This window comes from Crocodylus porosus, unplaced genomic scaffold (genome assembly GCF_001723895.1).
Source record: "Crocodylus porosus isolate Cpor-Errol unplaced genomic scaffold, CroPor_comp1, whole genome shotgun sequence".
In the NCBI taxonomy this organism is placed as follows: domain Eukaryota; kingdom Metazoa; phylum Chordata; order Crocodylia; family Crocodylidae; genus Crocodylus; species Crocodylus porosus.
The window spans coordinates 24,940,552-24,957,584 of record NW_017728951.1 but is presented as its reverse complement, the minus strand read 5'-3'; the positions used below and the strand labels follow the sequence as shown (position 1 = coordinate 24,957,584).

Sequence of the window (17,033 nt, the reverse complement as noted above, 5' to 3'; positions counted from 1 at the left end):
TGTAAAATAAAATTGATGTTGACATTTTAGAGTCTTCAAAATATGGAAAGTTTAAGGAGAGCTGTGGTAGAATTGTCTTGCAGACACAGCTTTTGTATGAAACATTGGTACCACAGCTGGGCTAAAAAAACCCAAACCAACCCCTCCCCAGATTTTGCTTCTAAGACTTAACAGTTTTGGTTTTGTCCCAAACCTGAACAGAAGTGGAACTCTCATATTTCCATTAACAATTCTGAAAGTTTTCATGTCATAGATTTCATAGAAGTTTGGGCTGGAAGGGACCTCGGGAGATCATCGAGTCCAGCCCCCCGCCCGAAGGGCAGGAAGTCAGCTGGGGTCATAGGATCCCAGCAAGATAAGCATCCAATCTGCTTTGTTCAGAGTAGGTGCTTGAACCACCTCCGCTGGCAGACTGCTCCAGACCTTGGGGGCTCGGACAGTAAAGAAATTCTTCCTTATGTCCAGCCTGAAACGGTCTTGCAGGAGTTTGTGACCGTTTGACCTCGTCATCCCTTGGGGCGCTCTGGTGAACAGGCGTTCCCCCAGATCCTGGTGGTCACCCCTGATAAACTTATAGGTGGCCACCAGATCACCCCTAAGCCTGCGCTTTTCCAGGCTAAAGAGCCCCATGGCTCTCAGCCTGTCGTCGTAAGGTCTGGTTTCCTGTCAAAACACTTTCAACTTATTCATTTATGATCCCATAAAAATGTATATTTTTATTGTTAAATACTACTAGACAAGCATCTTTTTAATGTAATCCCTAGTGAAATAACTTCAAAATGATATGGTTCCACTGAAATGCTTTAATGTTTGTCATCTCCAATTGAAAAAAATGTGTCCTCTGACATGCTTTGATTGGGTCTAATCAATACAAAGAACCTGGGGTGGTTTAGGTTGGTTTAGCCGGTGACCTCCTAAGGGCCTTTTCAGCTCTACCTTTCTAGGATTCTGTAAGCTGCAGAAAATGAGCTGGTTCTAGATGGCCCAGAAATCACAGAGCTCCTAAGATTCAGTCTTGGCTTCTGGTTTTAAACATGTGCTTGCCTCCTAGTCCCTCCCCTCACCACCACTCAGATCCAGGTAGTTTGGGTCTTGGTCACAACCTCTAACCCCAGACCATTTCCATGCTGCGTTGTGTAGGATATGATGTTTCCTTAATGAGACCCTTCTACATTTTTCTCTTTACCTAGGCTTGAAGGTCAAAAGACAGGAAGCTTCTTCTGGAAACTTAGACTGAGTGCATTTGATGTGGCATGCTTAAAATACAGTGGACACGTCTACACGTGCACTGTTACTGCACAGTAACTGAAAATTTACTGTGCAGTACAGGCGTGCATCTACGTGCCTGTACTGCACAGGAACTATGGCAACTTATGGCAACTTGGGTGTAAGTTTGCTACCCGCATGATGCAGGTAGTTACTGCGCAATAAGGCACAAATAAACACCTTACTGCGCAGTAACCTTGTTTGTATAGACTGATTTGAGACTAACTTTAGTCCCACCCAAGTCAGTCCACACACAGCGTTACTGCACTGTAACATTTGCATGTGTAGACACTGGCATAAAAGCTGCTTACTGTGCAGTAATTGCATATGTAGACTCACCCAATGTTGTGTAGTGTGGGAGGGTGGAATTTGGGATATTTCTACACCTGCACCCCCTTCATTTAGGAGTATGAGTAAATGCTGATCATGGTACATGTCTCATTTGAAGTACCTTCTACTGACAAGAAGGCAAAACCCACCCGCTTTAACGTAGGCCAAGCTTTTCCTTGCACACCTTTATCTCCTGTGCATAACTTGTAAACCCCATTCCCCGTGACTGGCACACTTCATGCTGCTTAAAGACCACTTCATTTCTAATCAGTGTTGCTCCCTTTTCCCAGCTGTCTCCTAGAACCTCTGCTGAGCCACACCAATGCTCTGCCTGGCTTCCTCCCAGCTGGTGGGACTATTTGAGGCATCAGATATTCCTCCTGAAAGTGCAGATCAAACCCTTCACCCACTAGGTAGGATTAGTTCCTTTAAGCACAGTGGAGCAGTTGCTGGTTTTACTACAAGAACAGAGTTAACATGGAAAGTCAGAAAGGCAACACCAACCCCTCCATGATCCTTTTCAGACTGACATCACTGTCACGCTGCGACTGATGGTGTTTGCCGTGGCAGTAAAGGCGGTGCTCATCCTTGGCTTCCCCTCACTTTTGATATGAAACCCCTGTATCTCTAGCTAAGGCCTAGGTTCCCTGTTATAAATGTCCCTTGTGTTTTGTATCCTGGTCTTATTTATCAGTGGGTGCGTGCGAGTACAAGCGTGCTGCTTAATGCTGACGTATTGCTGCTTCTCTGCAAATGTCTGGAGATGAAAGACTTTAGGAAGTGCATTAAAAGCTCTATGGAAGGGACTGACAATAGAGATTTTTTTTTTCCCTTCACCTGCTTATTTGTCTGCGCTTAAAGTAGTAGCTGGCAATTGTCTCTTCTGATGCGGCATTAACTGTATCCAAACTCAGAATTTGTTTGTAAATATAACATAATTTTTTCCTTCTATATAAGCAAACTTGGAGCCTTTTCAGTTAAAAATAAATAAATAATGGTCTGCCTTAAATTTGCATGAGGGGAAAGACTTTCATTGTTCCTGTACTTTTTCAGAAATTGCTAACTGAGGCCTGGGAAGAAGAGACATAGCCAGAGCAGTTATTTCACCACGAGTGGGTAGATGGAAATGATCTAGTCCTCCTTTGTTCCCATAACTTAATGGTTCCTACTACGGAGATTTCTGTAACTTAAACTTTCCTAGGTATTGCCGGGGTCTCAAAGCGAGGCCTGAGCTCTCATTCCACATCAACTACAATGCAGTTAGTTAAGAGCTGAACTTCAGGCCTTGAACTCTGAATTTCCTGGCACTTGTAGGTTTTAATTGGGTTTCATGTTGTTTGCACATGGGGTTTTTTGTGGTTTAATTGAGCAGTCAATGTGAATTTTGTGGTATTTGTGTGTGCGTGTGAGAGAGTGGGAGAGATTTGAGAAGTGTTCAGCCTTCGAATAGACAAACAGGTGGGTTTCCAGCAGAGACATTTGCATTTGAAAACCAGCTCCAAGCGGCCGAGGATTTCCCAGAAGGAGCTGGACCAGCCGTGCAGCGCGGCGATCGATCAGCATAGAATCGTGCGAGCGTTTGACGTGCAAAACTTCGCAGCAGAAAGACAGGGCCCAAGAATGAGCTCTTTGTGGCTTTGTTTCCTTCCTGAAAACTGTGACCGGGAAGCTTTCATCATTAAGAAAATTTGGTGAGTGGCCTGGCCAACCCCCAAAGCCTCGCGAGGATCCTTCAGGAGAGCGTGGACACCATTTCACTTCAGCCGCAGATTTTTAAAAACCTTACATTTTGACACGGGGGTGGGTGGAGACTACCCCTCAAACATCTATTTTCCAGTCTTTTTGTACGGTCTCCCAATAACTGCGAAGGGTGCAGGAGCCAGATGCAAACCCGCAGACTTCACTCATTCCCTTGAGTTGCACAGCTAGTAGCATGTAATTTGCTGTAGAAGGCGTTTAGCTGATTTTTAAGCTGCTCTTATCTGATAGGTGGTGGTTTGTGTTTTTCTTTTCCTTTTCTAGTTTGGACTAATGAAAACATTTCCCTTGCTTATCACAACACTCCTGTTCCACACCCTAAGCCTGGGGCCAGTTGTTCATGGTATTTTAAGCTTATTTTGATTTTTTTTTTTCCATGTCTCCAAGAAATACAGCTGTGAAGGACTTCTAAACTTCCAAAGAAGCACCAGTGGGGACCTCTGGTGGCACGACTAAGACTTGCAACATGAAGCTAGCCCAGAACAATTCACTTGGGTTTTCTAAGTCAGTGGTTTTCGAACTTTTTTTAATTTGCAGATACCTAAAAAAAAAAAAAAAAAAAAAATTTGAATGGAGGCACAGACCCCTTTGAATTGCAAGTGTGGGTATTCACATAATTTTGATTGATTGTAGTCATCTTTCACAAACCGGCCTGCAGATCACAGGTTGAAAACCACTGGTCTAGCTCAAAGTGACCAGCAAGCAGCTGTTTCTCAGCCGGAGGGATCCAAATTGAGCAAATAGTGCCACAGAAATCAGCAGACTGCTCAAACAAATGGGGGTGGTAAGACTCAGCACGCCGATACTTATTTAAAAGCAGGGCAGATTGATTTAAGTCTAGGTGGGCTTCATCAGCGAGTGAGATGGTCAGTTTTTATCACCTCTTCCATTTGCACTTTGCTTATTTTCTAAAGAAAAGTTGGTTGATAAAGCCGTCGAAGTGGCCCAATATACAACTAAATGATGCTTTCACACTAGATTTGGTGCAAAATGCTACATGAAGAGATGCTCTCACTTTATGCATTTATTAAAGGAATTGTACTACTCAGTGCTTCCAGTTTGTCATTAGCTTTACATTTTAATGTTTTAGCGAGTAGTAAATTTTTCCACTGGAAGCAGTGGATTTTGATATCTGATTGCTCTTACCTAGGTATCGAGTTTATTGGTGTTTTGTGTCAGTCAGCTACAGCAAGGATGAAACTAGAGTTTACTCCCAATACAGTACAAAACTTGTTTGTTCTTCTGGAGTCAGAGGTCAGGTCCCAAAGCCAGTGAAGATTTTGGCAGTCTCCTAAATCCAGTATCGCAGCTCCTGGGTTCCTTCCAGAATCAAACCCTTAATGCAGTGCTTGGCCTCTTGCACCACATTGATCAAGCTCCAAAATAGATATTATCCCCCTGATTCTTTATATGGAGAAGTATATACTCTATATTCCAAAGTTTTTGCCAGAGGCTCACAGATCCAACTTATTATACTAAAATGAAATGGTTTGTTTTCAGTTAAGATTTCATTTTAAATAGGCGTATTTTTAAAGTGAGCATTTAAATAACAAAATAAAATAACCCATTTTTTATCATAATTTTAATTTGGAAAATGCATCCATGGGTTTTTTCCCACCTTGTTTAATTAGGAAGTGCCTGGGAGGGGTGGTTGTACAGTTGGAGGTGAGGCGGGAGGTTGATACCAGTTGTGGTACATAAAGGCGTTGCTCGGAGTAGAGTATGCCCCTGCTGTGATGGGAATCACGCTTTGAGGTTGTAGTAAATGTTCAGAGCCCAAAGTAGCCACTGGCATGCACCACTTGAATATTTGTAGTGAAAAATGCGTCCTCATGCACCTGCTGGATAAGTGTCTGGAGTATGCTGTAGTGAGGAAAACAGATTCCAGAGCATTTGCACGAAAGGGAGGAATTTGGCTTCTCGAACTTGAATTCGTGGATAGCATTAGAAGTGCTGTGGGATTCAGTACTCAGGCTTGCAGAAGTCTCAGAACCACTCCAGAGCCATGCCCAGTAGGCCACACTTACTTTGAGGTGAAGATGCCCAAGCTGGGTTGTTCTGGCTCGTTTCAGGATATTTCTGCTCAACAAGTTTCATGGGAAAATGTCACCTGCGGATAACCAAGTCCCATCATGTTACTTCCCTAGAATAGCTCCAACACCCACTGGATATGGTACCTGTAATTTATTTCTTCCCATCCTACTCTTGTCTTTGCAGAGAAGGAACAAAAACGTATTCCACTTTCGTGGCAGGGAGAGAAATAGAGGAATTTCTGCCTCCTAATCTTGATGTAGTTTATGCCCCATAGGTTGAACTTCTCGAGGCTTTCCCACCAGTTTGGGGTACAGAAGCACACACATCTGCTACTAATAATGTAGCATCAGCACCTCTGAATACTTAATTGTGGAAGAAAATGACTTTGTTATTTCTAGTAAACTTGCACATTCCTGTCCGTGAACTTTTGAGAGGAGGTGCCAGAGTTGCTTAGACATATCAGATTTACCCAAAGAACCTTGTCTCTTTCATTCAGCCAACTAAAGTAGTTGGAAAAATGCTTCTTTGCAAGCTTTCGGGTACAAATACCCTTTGAGGAAGCATCTGCAGTTGATCTGTGCTCTTCCTGGATGGAATATAAAAGAAGGCAGAAGCCAGTATGCATGCGAGAAAGCCAGTCAGTGAAAATGTAAATTGAGGTGGTCAGTGGGGGAGAGGTACCTGGGGAGTCAGCTGTCAGGTAGGTTGTAATGTGTAATAAATCCAATGTCTATATTTAGTCCATTATTTTTTGTATCCAGCGGATGGATGAAGTGAAGTTCGTAGGCTTGTCTGTGAAAGGTGTTTTGTAAATTCCCGTTGAGGATCAGAACTGAGAGATTGGAGAGAGAGAGTAGTTTTCTTGTGAGAAATGTGCCCCCACAGGTAGTAGGGTATTCTTGTCTTTAACAGATTTCCAGTGTGCATTCATTCTCTGGTGCACAGGTGTTGTTTGATCTCTCCCACATATTTTCCATCCAGGCGTTTAGTGCGGTGGCTGAGATGTATTACATTTCTGGAGGTGTAGGTGTAAGATCCGGGAATGCTAATGGCCCTGTTGTGGGGTGTAGTAACTGTGGGGGTGGTGGAGATGCTGGCAGGTTTTACATTTCTTGTCATGGCATGGTCTGGATCTGGTTGGTGTGCTTTGGGCCATAGGAAGTTTGCTTCTGGTGATGAGGTTGGCAAGGCTCTGGTGATGAGGTTCGGTGCTTGTTAAAGGCTAGGATGGGTGAGTCTGGGAAGATCTTTTCAAGAATTGGGTCTTCTAGTATGGGTTGCAATTGTTTGAGGGTTGGCCATGTAGGTTCCAGGGAGGGATGATATGTCCTAACCAGTGGTGTGCAGTTCATGGGGGTTTTCTTTCTGCAGTTCTTCACATGGTATCCAGGTGGCTCTTTCAAAAGTGTGATCTCTCTCTCTGGAGGAGCGTCCTTGTTGAGTGAAAGCCCCTCTGAGATCTGTGAGGTGATGATCCCAGGTGTTCTCCTCAGTGCAAATCCAGTGATATTGGAGGGTTTGGCTTAAAATTACAGCTTTCTTGGTGTGTTTAGAGTGATTGCTGGTTCTATATAGGTCTGTGGGTTTCTTGTATATGGTGGTCTGTATTTTACCATTCTGGATAGTGAGCATTGTGTCTAAAAAGAAAATGTTGAATGGAGTGTTCAAAAGATAGTCTAATAGAGGGGTGATGATTGTTGAATTTCTGATGGAAATCACTCAGAGATTGCAGGTTTTCAGTCCAAATGATGGTGTCATCAATATATCTTAAGTATAGAAAAGGTTTGATGGTGCAGTCCTTGAGGAATTCTTCTCCCAGTTGGGTTAGATGCACTCTACCGTTGGCCGCAAATATGTGATGCTGAATCTGAGTCCAAAAGGATGGCTGCAGGTTGCCATTCACAACCATGCAATGTAGCTAGCTGACCTTTTGCACCAGGTACGCATTGCCGTGTCCGCTGTCACCACAATGATGATGGTGATAAATGGACATGGGAATTCTGTCTGTGCACCTTTGCACGGAGCTGGTAGCGTCAGTCGAGCACGCTGCTCTTGCCTCACCAGCCTGTGACTGAAACCTTCCATGTCAGGTGTGCTTCAGTTCAGATCCCCCATCTCAGCAGGATTATTCCTTTTCTGCTCACAGCTGATGCCTGCAGAGCCTTCAGAGACCTGCCGCAGGTGGTTTTAGTTAGTGATGCCTTTTTGGTTTTCTTCCCTGCAGAAAATACCTTCTGTAGTGGCGACCACGTGTCATGGCACAGCCCTTTGGACAACAGCGAGTCTCGAATCCAGCATATGCTGCTGACCGAAGATCCACAGATGCAACCAGTGCAAACGCCCTTTGGGGTTGTTACCTTCCTCCAGGTAAGGCAAAGGAATGGCTGGTCGAGCTGCCATCCCTTGGGAGCTGAGGCTGGCATCACATGCATGCATGCATTCTTCCCTGATAAACAATACAAAGTCTTGCAGCTTTTCTGTGTAATACTGTTCCAGTGATTCTCTCTCCCTTCTGCTTTGCTGATCCAGGGGTTTTGTCATGGACTCATTTCCCTAGAGAGCTTAGATGGGGACTGAATGGGAGCTTCACTGCTCTTTCTTTTAACTTTAAGAGTGTCATCACCCCCGTCAGTTCCCAGGTGTGGCTTTTTTGTGTTTAACAGAAAGGGAGTTTGACTCTCAAAAATGCAGCTGGGAGTTGAATAAACTGCAATATAGGTATATTGTCAAATGCATTTTGGCAAACCAGCAGGGGAAAAGCAATCTTCTGAGAAATACACTTCCTTAAAGTGCACTTGGGCTTGAAATTGTATCTGACCTGCCACGGAGGCATCGGTAGGTGGCTCCCTAGTGAAGCTTGTCTTAGGAGTCGAGCTGGGAACAGGAGCCGGTCTTCCTCTGTTCAGGGCTGTGGTGGTTGGATTTTAGTCTGCAGACTTGGCACAGGGACTTCCGAGGGGTCATTTGAGTTTTCCATCTAACAGCCTACTGTTAGGGAAAGCATTTGTGTCCTTTGCAGAAGGAGCTGTTAAAAGCCTCTCCCTTGAGACCTAGTCCCAGTTCTCATGTCTTTGGGCCCCTTTGCATCTTAAACACAGATCGTTTTGACTTTTTTTTAAATTAGATGCATAGCTATTGCCCAGCATCAGGATATCCTCCCTGAGCCGTGCCAGTAAAAGCCAACCGCCGCTCAGATCCATCAGATACTCTGGCTTTCCCACGCTCCAGGGAGGTGCTTCTGCTGTGGGGGGGAAGTGCAGGCTTCTGGGCTCCGACTTGCTCCCTCCCATCTGTCCCAGGTCTTTTTAGTAACGAGGGATCGTGGATGGGATCAAGGAAGGCTCCGAGCTGACCCTCCTGGCTGGTTTGCTGCTCTGCCCTGGCTGCCATACCTCAGGACCTGGCTCCAGCACCCCTTAATTCCACACCCCCCATCCTCTAATCTCATTCCTGAGAAAACATATTTTTCCTGTTTTCCCTTTGTTTGTATGGCATGTTGTTGTCAGGGTTTCATTTTGATCCATGGCAATAAACTGTCACAAAAGCAGAGGGAGGCATGGGTAGGAAATAAACTGATGTACAGCAGCTTGGTTCTTGTAGCAGGGAGAGGCCTGGGGAAGCCGTGGGAGGGAGGACATGGGCCAGTTCAGGCTGTATTTGGAGGGGGAATGTGCGTGGGGCGCTGCTCTGTACTGGCCAGTCAAGAGAAAGCTTGCTCTGCTGGGGCACACAAAGTACCGTCCAGGCCAGCAGTGCTCGTTATTGACTTGGATTGCTATCAGCATTGCTACTTACTTAGAGCTAAGGCAGAACAGGCTGTGCTTCCTATCTGTATTTTCATCGAATGCAGGTTTCTCGACTTTTTTTGTGCCGGGACCCTTTTGTAAACATCAATGGCCAGTCCTGATCCAGTGCCTTTCACTCCTGACCCACTGCCCCACACCCCCACACCCCAGGTCCTCAATGTATGGGGCAAGGGGTGGGTGGGTGTGGGACTTGGGGGGGCCCCAAGCAGCCCCTTGCAGGCTGGAGCTCTGCCAGCCTGCAAGGGAAAACCACAGTTCCCCACATTTTTCTCCTTTAAGGAAGAATCCATTTTTAAAGTTTGTTTGCAACCCTTTTGTATATTCTTGCAACCCACTTCTGGGTCGTGAGCCACGGGTTAAGAAACAATGACCTAACGCACTTCTGAGCTTTCTCTTTTTCTTGTAAAGCACTGAGTATACCCTTGATAAAAGAAAGCACAGAGCACAGTGAGCCTGTGGGATTTGCTGGCTCAAGATACCTTGGCCAAGATCCATGGCATCCCAGAAAGATGGGATACTTGCAGAGGAAGTGAGCATGCACTGCTAAATGCTGCTCAAATCACTTTCTGTCCAGCGGGGCACAGAGCCGACTACTTCAGGGAGCAAAGTCGGGCTCTAGCAGGGGCCAGCACCTTCCCTAGTGCAGGGGTTATATGCTAATGGTCCATTAAAGGGTATCTCGCTTTTTCTTGTACAGTGGCTGACACTGGCTGCTGTCAGGCTAGCCTCTAATGTAACTCAGCACATCCATTCCTGTGTTGGGAGGCAAACGTATTCCACTTTCCTGATGGAGGGAGATACCTCCCAGCCACGAGGAACACACTGCGTGGCAATCGCAGTGCCAGCCAAGATTTCACCAGCCAGCAAGCTGAATCTCCCACAGGCTTCTGAAGGCCAGAGCATTTCTTTATGACAGCGGGTCCTTTCGCCTAGCTGCTGTTACTAAACCAAATGAGCTGACAGGCTTGTACAGCAGAGTCCATGCTCCTCTGTCCGCTCTCAGTGTTGGAGTGGTGGTTAAATACGCGAGGGTCTCAGCTACCTCCAGCTCATCTGGCACTTGGTGCATTGGTGCCTGTTGCAGTGTTTGGTCCATTTGTTCTGGTTTCAGATTGTCGGGGTTTGCACGGAGGAGCTGCACGCAGCCCAGCAGTGGAACGGACAAGGGATCTTGGAGCTTCTTCGGACTGTGCCTGTGTAAGTACAGCGCCTCTAGCAGGCATCTCATGCCACTGACCTTGAATGCCGACGGCTCCAAGCAGCCTTGCAGAAATGCCTCCTGATAGGGAACAGTGCTGTCATTTATTTTGATTAGCAGTGACTCGTTGATTAAGCTTATTTAAGTGCGTGTTTTTGCAGGAGATGGGAATTCAGCACAACTCCATTCTCACGCATGGGGCCTTCGATGGCAAATTAGTGTGTGAGAGAATCCACTCGTCCAGGATGGAAGAGAACAAGATCTTAAAATTTGATTTCCTTCCTCTTTCTGCCTACAGCCTTTATTCATTAGGTTTTCCTAAAACAGCCAAGTTAATTGTTATTGAGGGGACCTCTCCACACTGAACAGTATGGAATAAGGGAGGGGGCTGATTTTGTTCAGTTACTAGCAAAGTTTGGATGGCGTCTTGGTAAGTAATCCAACAAGTCAGAGCAGATGGGCTAATTCATGCCGGGAGGAAGACTTGTTTGCCTGATGAAATCAATTCTGCTAATTTGCTTCTTGCCAAAACAGAATCAGTGTTGGACCAGGGAAGAGGTGGCTTTATGCACTATATGATATGATAATGCTTTGCAAACTATTAACAATCCAGTGGCAGCTCTACAAATTATTTTCTTGTTGGGATACAGGAAATGTGTGATGTAAATGCTTTGGTCGTATTTCTGGAGAAGGGCACTGCAGTATTATGAGAGATCCAAGTGTTGTACGATGAAGAACTTTAATGCCTGCTCCCGGGCTCAAGGTTGCATTCCTTCAGCTGCTCCAGTCCCCGCAGAGTAGTTGATTTTCACTGGGGGTATTATGAACAGTCCAGAATTAGACTGATAGATCTCAGCCCAAACCTTTCCCCTCTGAGCAGGCATGGACAGTCCTCAAAGCCAACCCTGAGAAGGGAGGTAAAGACTTTCTCCTGGGACCCCAAGACACTGTGCACTGCCTCCGACTCCCAGAAGTCTCTATGGAGCTGGCTTCGTTCTCTTTGTTAAAGCCTCAGACAAAACAAAGGAAGCAGAGCTCTCATGCCAGCTGTCCTAGAACAGGCATTTCTTTCAACTGCATCTCCAAGAGCAGGGGAAAGTGTTTCAAAGGCAAAGCTGCATTGACTAAGCTGCTAATCATGAATCATGTTAGAGGCCTGTAGTATTTCGAGTGAGAAATTGCCCTCAATAACAGTTTTGCAGCTAGCAGGTAATCATTGCCAGACTCCAAGTGATGTGTTAAGCCAGTGATTATCCGTGCTTATTAGAAAAAAAAAATACTCATTTGTACTCTTTGAGCCTGGAATGCTTATGTGGGGCAAGCATAATGCAAGGAATATCCCAGGCAAGGAAGGGGATGATGGGCAGAAAAACCAGAATATCTCATGAGCAAATGAAAGTTTCTGTGGCAGTTCAGTGAACAGGGTCAATTTTTTCTGTAAAATGAAAAACAGAGATCTAAGACCATCTCGGACCACCTGTGTCTGTTAGGATCCCGAGTGAAAATCAGTGTTTCTCTTTGCAATAAGGTTTCTCCCATCACCGCCACTAGAAAATGTGTTGACCCTTGCAAAGATAACAAAAGTGAAGGCTGCTCTGACCCAGGCAAACTGCTGGAAGTGCTTGTTGTAGGGGCCTGAGCCATCAGCAGGATGGTCAAGCTGTAAACATTTGACCCGGGTCAAATCAGGATTAGCACAGTCATTTACACACATCACGCTTCCAGACTGCATTGCTGGTCCGTCCCCGGCAGGGGGCGACCAAGAGCAGGCAGCCTGGGCCCAATCCTAGGAACCGTACCAATGTCCCAGGGAAAACTTAGTACCTTTCATCCAGCATACTTCAGAGGGATTTGAAGTGGTCCAGTGGTCATGTATATCTATACAATCCCGGCACAAAAGGCTTTCTCCTGGGACAAATGCCATGTCTGTTCATAACTTCATTGTGATACTGAACATGGCACTTTGCTGAACTCAGGCCAGAATTATGAAGGAATTTGGGCATGGAAAGATCCCCCTAAATACCTATGTGCATCTTTAGGCATTTAAATACCTTCTTAAATTTGAACCGTGACCTTGACCGCCTTCAAATTTAGTTCAGTCTGCCCTCTGACATTCAACCTGGCTAACAAGGTTCTCCTAACAAGGATAAACAGCAACTCAGGCCTGCATGGGCTCATCCACATATGCATGGTCTTCCTGAAATGTGCTGTAGTCCTGAATTTTTGCACAAATTCAGCAAGATTTAACAATGTAGACAAGACTGAATTAAGTTTTCCTTTACGCTGTGAGGTTGGGCAGTGTTGGACACCAACTAGGTCTTGTGTCACGGTGGACTTTCAGCATGTAATTGGGGATTTAAAGGATGACTGGATGCTCTGGGCTGTATAAGCTTTCCCAGGCAGAGAGGCCTCTAGCTGACTGTTTAAAAAATAAACTTTCTGTCTTGTGCTTCCTTCTGGGGGCTTTACTGTTGAGTAATGGTGGGGGAATAGCTGGCGAGTGCAAGGGACATACTTCTTTGGTTCTCTGCCTTTCTTTTAGAGCTGGAGGCCCTTGGCTAATAACAGATATGCGAAGAGGAGAGACTATATTTGAGATCGATCCACACCTGCAAGTATGTCTTTAGTTAATAAAATGTCATCCCTTTGTTGCAACCAGAGGTGCCAAAGTAAAAGAGCCCCTCCACACCCAATATTTTCTGAAACTGTTGACATGAACTGTTCACATTAGTCTCATGGTGAGTCTCATAGTTGAGGATAATCTCAGTTATTCTCACTAATGATCCTGGAAGAGAATGTAATTAGATGGGTCCATTCAAGATCACTGTACACTTTTGAGTTACACTTTGGAGTTTCCATCTCAGCAACGGCTGCACTTCATCCAGGAAAGAGTTGATGCCTCTTTCCAAATATTATTGCAAAATGCGTGGGGACATTTCCCTACATGCAAGTTACTGCAGGTATGTTTATTTCTAGGTCAGTGTTTTCAAATCTGCTTTTTGCTTCCATGTGCTCAGGGACAGCAGGGTCTGATGGGAAGGGGGGAAAGAAGCTGGGGGAGGGCAGAAGGTAAGGCGGCTACCTTATTTATTTTCCCTGCTATAGCAGTGGGAAGGGGACAAATTCAAGGCAAAGCTCCAATTTTTCAGGTTCTATATCTGAAAAATTTTAACAAATTTATAAATTTTCCATATGTAGAATCTAATTATTGGGGGGTTGTCTTATACTCAGGGTCATTGTGTACTCAAGTAAATACAGTATTTTCTTGTGGCCAATGCATCTCTCCCGTTGTCCAAAACACCTGTTCAGTTGTCAGTGATTCCTCACAGTCTAGGGTAATCACTTCAGTGGGTAAAGTATAAATGAGTATTAATGGCTGTTTAGTACCTTTTAGTGTATGTACGCATATTTGTAAAACAGCCCCCTGCTGCCCTGCCCCACACTCCTTGGCATGTCTGTTAAAAACCACCTTAAAAACCTGTCAGAAAAATAGCTCCATAGGATTAATAAATTGTTGCATCTTGTGTTTGGCGCATGGCTGATGTCTAACAATGAGTGCAGCGCTACCCAGAGGTTTGGAAAGACTCACTTGTTCAACTAAATTTACGGCACGTGTGGAGGGCCGCGGTGAAATGAACTGACAAGGGGTCCAGGCAGGACAGACTAATTCGACACGTCTTGCAGCCAGGGCCTGGGGCTACTGGATGAGCTGGGGTGGACTTCAGTTTCACACCTTTTCTAGACATGTGGCATCCCCAGCAGCTCAGCACCCTCTTAGCTCCCAGGTAGAGCATTCATTCAGGACTGGCTTGATGCAGTGAGAGGTAGATCCCCCGGCCACTGCCCTCTTTTTCCCTTGGGTTCTTCAACGATTGCAGGCGTGAGACGTAGTAGCAGGGCTCTACCTTTGTATTGTCTCTGTTGTCTCGCTACAGCTGACAAGAGCTGATGCTTTCACCCCTTTAGAAGCTGGGGTGTAAATCAGGTTTTACCACTTGGCATTTTGGGACAAAACTTTTCCTTGCTCGGGGGTGCCCCCGATGCCCGCTTGTGTCAGCTCAGATATTCTCAGTTAAAGGTCAGTTCATTTTACTGCCTGCTAAGCTGACCGAAGAAGCTCGCAGCTTTTCCTCACCAGCACATCATGCTCTATCAGGATGCGGCTCTGCTTTGTTCAGTGCAGGTCTTCTGAGCCTGGAAAATGTTTTATGTCCCGGGTTTATCCCTGGCCCACATGGCAGCAGCAGAGGTGATGATCGGGGGGTTCCCCTTCCTGTATCTGCACCTGCAGAAAGGGGGAGAGTCTCACCTGCTTTGGGGACGATAAAGAACGTCCCTGGGGCCTCCCACACTGGTGGGCTGGGGTGGAGGAGGCTGGGATCTGGGGTGCAGCTACCCATGCAGCAGGGGTGGCTGCTCCTGCACCTCCCTCTGCCAGATCCTGGATCTGCCCCTGTCCTCAGGTCGTCAGTGCAAAGCATTCTGGGACCTCGCAACACCAGCAGAAATTTGGTACACTTGAAGGGGGAGCACAGCGTAGGTAATACAGGCCAAAACAGAACAGAAATACTGAGGGTTGTTTCCGTGAGTTCAGAACCAGTTTTTTAAATCACCACACAGCACTGATAATGCAGAACATGTGCATACACACAAACACCACGGTGTTTCCACTGAAGTCTGACTGCAACACGCTGCAGAGCATGCAGTGCCCAAGCTTTCTTGAACCAGCCGGCTGGAGCAAGAAGTCCGCTGAAACAGTAGCCAAAGCTGACTTCTCCTCCCCTCTTTGAGCTAGAGACCAGGAAGCAAGATTCAGAACTCACAGTAGAGGTGATATCTTTTATTAGACCAACTAGATTTTTGCACAAAAAAAAAAATAGAATTCTTTAATTGCAAAATTAAAGGAATAAATGAAAGGAAGAAAGATTCATGCTTGCACTCAATAGCAGCTCTCCATCCCTGGATCTCAGTTGTTTAGTGCAACAGCATCGCCTAGTGGTAAAAGCTCGAATTTCCAACCAAAGCAAGTTGTTTTCTTCACACTGCAGGCCTGCTTTTAAGGTTCACTGCAGTCAGGGGCTGAACATGGCTAGCAATAAACATGCCTGTCCTGGGAAAAATGTGCTGTTAAGAAATTTTCGGTGGCATATTGGCATCTATTAACAGACGCAGCTAAAAGTCAAGTGTAAGCACACCCCCTCAGTAATCACACACATAGCAGTGAGCGGTGTGCTGGCAAATTCGAACTCCACGGGATAAAGCTCACTTATTTGCAGTTAATGGGAATGTCTTGCAAAACTACTGATAGCATCACACCCAAATTTACTTCTTATCACTGTACTGATTTATGAGAAAAGGCTGAAAGATCCCCGTCAGCGTTACTTAGTCAGGTGAAGAGTTGACCGAAGGGGGATTTGGTAACTGTCTTCAAATCCTGGAAGGGCACTTACATACAGAATGAACGTGGGTTTTTCTCTGTGACTGTAGGGGACAGAACTAGGAACAATGGCCTCAAGCTGCAGCAAAGGAAATTGAGGTTGGAAATTAGAAGGAACTTTCTGACTATGAGGGTGGCCAAGCATCTGGAGAAGTGGTGAAATCTCCATTCTTGGAAGGTTTCAAGGGCACTTTGAACAGATGCTTTGCTGGGAGGGTCCTGCCTTGAGCAGATAACCTTGTGAGGTCCCTTCCAGCCCTATTTTTGTACAATCAATGAAGTTAGTCTTCATTGATTAGTTTAGTGATTAGTTTAGTGATTAGTTAGTTTAGAGTTGAATGAAGAATAGGAGCGGTCTAGCCAGTTTGCAGATAGTATCTGTACTGATTCATCTCATGCCTCAGGTCTTGAGAAGCCTGGAAGGGAATTACGACATTAGTTACCAAGGAGTTTATGTGGGCAATGGAGCTGTTCTGTTAGGTGGATTGCAAGACTTTTGCTTCCTCCAGCACCTTGCATTCAAGCCACACCAAAAAAAGTCTTGGCTCTTTGGGTCTTTTCAAGCAGGAGAGAGTCGATAAAGGGATTGAGACAGATGGTTCGAACCTGAGTGGAGTGAGTGCCAAGTGTGCCTGGGATGACCTTAGCCAGCCTCCGGAGGATGATGAAGACAGTCGGAGCATTTGCATTGGAACGCAGCCACGACGGCTGTCCGGGAAAGGTAGGAGGGACTTGACTGAGTCACTGTCAGCTTCCCCGCGCCTCTGAAGAATGTGGTTGGCCTGGCCTTGCATCTAAATTTGGATGAGAACCATGCCCAAGGAATCTTAGGATTCCTCACAAATAGTCAGATGCAGAGAGGGTCCTAAATGAGCCTGGGGCAGAGAGGCTCCCAGTTTCACATATTTCCATTTCAGAGCCCATACCGGCGTGAACTGAAACCAGAAAGGCTCCCCAGCCACCCACAAGGCAAGACACCTGCATCTCCACCCCCAGGCCCAGGTCTGATTATCATGTAATGTTCCAGATATTGGGTGGCAGCTTGGGCTGATGTTGCTGTCACAACAGCTCACCTCAGCTGATCCCCGTCAATGAGGGGTTCTGCAGAAGAGATGGAGAACAAGCGAATTCCTCCTCCTACCAAGATCCCGTCTCAGGTTTCACTGTTGGCATGAGATGGGGATGTTGCACCATGAATGTGTAT

The 17,033-nt window shown here is 45.8% G+C and overlaps 1 protein-coding gene across 1 annotated transcript in view; it reads left to right on the top strand.

Moving 5' to 3' along the window:
• The window catches only part of SUFU (SUFU negative regulator of hedgehog signaling), a gene marked incomplete at its 5' end in the record, with an annotated part of 123,705 nt that overhangs the window by 69,212 nt on the left and 37,460 nt on the right, over nt 1-17,033 (top strand). Inside the window, 4 exons of the mRNA XM_019555489.1 lie at nt 7,613-7,755; nt 10,306-10,391; nt 12,935-13,007; nt 16,397-16,550. Coding sequence (XP_019411034.1) covers nt 7,613-7,755; nt 10,306-10,391; nt 12,935-13,007; nt 16,397-16,550 — 456 coding nt within the window. The remainder of the gene's footprint in view (nt 1-7,612; nt 7,756-10,305; nt 10,392-12,934; nt 13,008-16,396; nt 16,551-17,033) is intronic.